This window comes from Fukomys damarensis, unplaced genomic scaffold, assembly GCF_012274545.1.
Source record: "Fukomys damarensis isolate Sample0158 unplaced genomic scaffold, DMR_v1.0_HiC HiC_scaffold_34, whole genome shotgun sequence".
NCBI classification, from domain to species: domain Eukaryota; kingdom Metazoa; phylum Chordata; class Mammalia; order Rodentia; family Bathyergidae; genus Fukomys; species Fukomys damarensis.
Window position 1 is genome coordinate 588,351 of NW_022900946.1, and position 4,476 is coordinate 592,826.

At 53.8% G+C, this 4,476-nt stretch overlaps 2 protein-coding genes across 4 annotated transcripts in view; one reads left to right on the forward strand and one right to left on the reverse strand.

Moving 5' to 3' along the window:
* Positions 1-226: 226 nt before the first annotated feature.
* LOC104857494 lies at positions 227-2,533 on the reverse strand. Of its 3 annotated transcripts, XR_004515236.1 has the most exons (3): positions 2,389-2,516; positions 1,660-1,742; positions 227-1,300 (listed from the first exon to the last, which is right to left on the reverse strand). XR_004515236.1 is itself a non-coding variant. In XM_033758706.1 (2 exons), the coding sequence occupies exons 1-2, from the start codon at positions 2,516-2,518 to the stop codon at positions 963-965; spliced, it is 468 nt and encodes a 155-aa protein (XP_033614597.1). In that variant the 5' UTR covers positions 2,519-2,533; the 3' UTR covers positions 227-962. The 3 variants fall into 3 exon arrangements, 1 of the variants encoding a protein (XP_033614597.1); XR_004515235.1 differs by lacking the exon at positions 2,389-2,516 and having other exon boundaries at positions 1,660-2,165; XM_033758706.1 differs by lacking the exon at positions 1,660-1,742 and having other exon boundaries at positions 2,389-2,533.
* An 852-nt stretch (positions 2,534-3,385) lies between these two features.
* Positions 3,386-4,476, forward strand: part of Bcl7c (BAF chromatin remodeling complex subunit BCL7C) — a 5,725-nt gene continuing 4,634 nt past the window's right edge. The window contains exon 1 of the mRNA XM_010617469.1: positions 3,386-3,400. Within this exon, the coding sequence (XP_010615771.1) occupies positions 3,386-3,400 (15 nt within the window). The remainder of the gene's footprint in view (positions 3,401-4,476) is intronic.

Below are 4,476 nucleotides of genomic sequence, written 5' to 3' on the forward strand. Positions count from 1 at the left end.
CACCGCACCTTCTCCTCTTCCCCGGGAATGAGCCTTGACGGCGCGGGCTCCACAGGGCGGGTGTGCGCGTGGAGTGCTTAGGACGGGGCCCGGCCCCACAAGGGCTCATAAACGTTAGCTGCTTTTATTAATGTTGTCTTGCCTTGGCCACTTACTAGTTGCGCCGCTCGGGCAAAAGCTCCTAGGTGCCTCAGTCTTCTTACCGCACCTTCTCCTCTTCCCCGGGAATGAGCCTTGACGGCGCGGGCTCCACAGGGCGGGTGTGCGCGTGGAGTGCTTAGGACGGGGCCCGGCCCCACAAGGGCTCATAAACGTTAGCTGCTTTTATTAATGTTGTCTTGCCTTGGCCACTTACTAGTTGCGCCGCTCGGGCAAAAGCTCCTAGGTGCCTCAGTCTTCTTAGCTATATATTGAGGAAACTGCTTGCTCCCTCTTTTTTCTTTCTACCAGGACCCCTTGGCTATCGTGGAAGACACACCTCTTCCCATCCTCCCCCACCTTTGTACAGGTATTGAGCAGGGACTCGATGAGTCACTAATTGTCATTTGAATAAACAGTGAAAGATAAAAGTGATCTGCAATTTGTCAAATGCTATAATAACATTTTCCTTTGTAAACATCTTGCCTCTGGCTCAGGCATTACGTTTGTTACTTTAAACACAGTATTTCACACTCATCACTGGGGAAATACTGTCCACTGTCATAAATCAGGCAGGTTTACAGTCTGTCTGATACAAAACTACAGCCTTCTTCCACCACACTAAGGTGCTTAGAAGATTATCTTCTTTCTTTAGGCAAAAATATTGGCAGACGCCTGTGTTCTCTAAAAGTTCCCTTGTGGTGCAGAATTTTTGCCTTTCTTGGCCTCTCTGTATATTCCAGTTAGAACAGTTCACTTCCACGTGTGACACGGTCACCTGGAACCTAATCTCAGGTTCCTGCTCTCTCAGGCTGTTTCTGATTTTAAGCACCAAGGAGGGAGTGTCCAAGCTGAGGCAGACAGGTTATCATATAGGGTCCTCCTCCAACTTGTTGTGTGGCCAGCAGCCAGCTACTGTCCCTCTCCAAAGCCTCAATTTCCACAGCTGGGGATGGATTAAGGGAACGGGTGATGGAGGACCGCTGTGACATGTGCTCCCCCATCCCCAAGCCCTTGGCACCCCGACCCCCATTTTCACTCACATATTCCTGGAGCAGCTGCTCAGCATATTTGGTGAGGAGGCGGGCAAGGCTGTGTGTCTGACGGATCTTGGCCTCCAAGTGGGGAAGGAATGAGACTGAGGAGTCAGCCTGGGGGTCTTCTGGTGGGAAAGGGGGGCAAGAATGAGGGCAGCCCCAGCCCCTGCTCCTTGGCCCTTTCTCCCTGGGGCCAGGGAAGAGGGAAGGAGTCTCTTCCTTCCTGAACCAGAAACTCTGCTCTGGATTCTCCAGTGTTCAGAAGACTCTGTTCCATTCCCACTGAGAGAAAATGAGGCACCAGACTATTGTCAAGTAGTTGTGCTATATGAAATATGTCCTCTTCATATCTCTGTTGAAATCCTATTAAAGCCAAGTTCAAATTCTATCTCCTTAGTGAAACTTCCAGATCCTCTCTTCCCTGAAATGAACTTTTCCTTTGACTTAAGCCCATTTGTCCATACTTCCAAAGTAGCTCTTTTACCTCTGTGTATTTGCTGTGTCTCAGGATCCCCGTAGGGCTTCCATGTACCTCTGTGACTTTTGGTAGAATGCAGCATCACTGAACTTCAAATTGGAGTGTGCCTTAAGGCCCGTTTGACAGAGGCCCTATTCCCTCCTTATGCGCCGCTATGCAAAGCGCCGGGCTGGGTATCCATGAATCAGCGTTCCACCTTTCAGGTGCACAGGCTAGAGCGCTACGCCTCGGGAGGACTACATTTCCCAAGAAGCACAAGGCGAGCGCCCAGTGCATGCTGGGGAATGTAGTCCTGGCCCGGCAACTCCAGCCCCGCCCCGCCTGAGTTTCCCATAGCCAGTAGCGATCCTCCCGCTGCCTGGGCTGTCTTGTCCTCACTACTAGCTCCTGCAACTCAAGGACTTCCTTCCCTAACTTTACCCCTCCTTCCGGCTCCACCGCACTTGAGTCTTTCCCAAATCTCAACGGCCCCTGGCTGCCCCAGCTCGGACTCCGACTCTCCCTTAGGGTGTACTCACCGGTTTGATCGGTGGTCTAACCCTCGAACTCAAACCCCTGGCGTCTCGGCCCCAGGCCTCCCCCGAGCCCTTGCTCCTGCCAGTCTCCCAACTCCCCGCTCGTTACCTGACACCGGAGCCCGTTCTCCCCTCCTAGGCCACTCCCTTCCCGACCCAGCTGTCACCCCTGCCTCCTACTCCCCTCGGGGGCTCAGCGTCCAGTCCCTCGGCCCCTTACCCAGACTTCCCTCCCTCAGGCTCATGCTGGCCCCTGGCTGATCCCGGCTCCCTCCACGCCCCCCTTCCCGGGGGGAAGAAGGGGAGAAAGGGGTAGGGGCGTGGCCCAGGCGCAGCCAATCATAGTCCATACCCCAAAGAGCCCCCCCCCGCGCCCCCTCTCTCCGGGCGGATTCCCCGAACTCAGCTCCCGCCTTCCGGCCTAGTCAGGAAAGAGGCCCAGACCCCGAGGCAGGTCGTTGGACCGGCGAGCGGACCTGGGGGCCGGGGTGTCAGGGCCGGCGCGCAGCCTTGTATGCTGCTGGGCGAAGCTTCCGGTCCCACCTGAGGCAGGGCTGGAAGTCTGGGCAGCTTGGGATGAAAAGCGGGGCACAAGAGGACGAAGGTGTGGGGCGGCAGGGCAGGAATTTTCAGTCCCTTCCTCTTGGCTGGGGGTAGGGTGCAAGGGGGCGGCGGGACCCCGGTGAGTTGGAGAATGACCGTCTAGGCATACACCTCCATCCTGTCTTAGATGTCTTCCACTTTTATCCTCACTAGGCCAGTAACAGCGTCCCTGCCCACACCCTTGTCTGTGAAGGGCGAGGTGTTCAGACGCATTCTCCCTGCAGCGAGAACAAGCTTCAGAGTTGGTTCGGAAAGGTCGCAACCACACAGCAGCACCATCAGCTGGCGTGACTCTGAAGGGAGGCACGCACATCCCCGCATCTCGGTCCTGGACACTGGGACGGCCCTGGGCACTGGGACGGTCCTGGCCCATATTTGTTCTCTGGCCCCCGAAAGGAGTTCACAGCCCGAGAGGACACAAACAAGAGCAGGAAACTGAGTTTAGGAAGAGAGAACTGAGAGAAGGACTGTATGTCTGAGGCCAGGCCACTGCTAGGACAAAGGAGGCCACTGGCACAGCAACGAGCAGGGGTCACATCACACACTTCTCAACAGTGTTCACTGTGTGCCAAGCACAGTCTTTATCTCCTGACCGGCCGGCCTCAAAAGCAAGCATGGAGCCAGGCACGGTGCTGCACACCTGTAGCCCCAGCCCTCAGGAGGCCAAGGCAGGAGGGTCATCTGGAGTTCGAGGCCAACTGAACTATGCAGTGAGACCTTGCCTCAAACAAAACCACCACCACATCACATTAATTTTAAACTTTTAATTGAACTACAGTGCACACATGGAAATGTACACACATCATAAGTACACACCTTGATGAGTTTTCAGAGTAAATAGGCCCAGAGGACCAGCACTGGATTAAGAAACATAACCTGACTAGCTCCCAGAAGACCCCCCCTCCCACACCCTCCCAGTCCTGAGGATGACCACCATCATGACTTCTCCAATCATGAGTTCTTGTTATTGAACTTCATATAAACAGATTCATCTAATGTGGATTTTTTTTTTCTTTTTTGAGACGGGGTCTCACTATGTAGTTCTGGCCAAGCAGGCCTCCATCTCACAGCAATCCTCCTGCCTCAGCCTCCTGAATGCTGGGATTACAAGCGTCCACCACGCCCAGCCTCTAACGTGTCGAGTTTGTTTGTGATACTTGTCCAGTGGGGTTTGGCGGGATATCAGCGATTCTGGTTGCTGCCTCTACTATGAATTGGTCATAATTCATCTTCCATCCTACCTGATGGGTTGTTCCCTGTCTGGGGCTATTGTGCATAGTGCTGTGGACACTCTTGTTGCTAACGCATATGCATTTGTTAGGCGTTGACAACTGAGTAGTGGAACTGCTGGATCACAGGATTGGCATAATTTCGGCTTCACTAGAAAACTGCCGATTTTCAAGAGTCTCTATCATAAAGTCACACACCCTTAAAAAGATAAAGGTGTCCTGGTGCTCTGCCTCCTCGCCTACACTTGGTGTGGTCTGTTTACCTTTGTTCATGCTGGTTGAGGAGGTCCACTCGTTTTAGTATATGTGTTATATGAAGTGGGCTCAGAGGAGATGCACTCCTATTTGCAGTCAGGCAGGCAACAGGCAATCATTTAAATGGATTGTCGAATGAACAAGTTGCGCGGCATAAAACCAGCCAGCCTGGAGAGGGCGGAAACACATCCACGCCCGCACACACCCACGCCCGCACACAC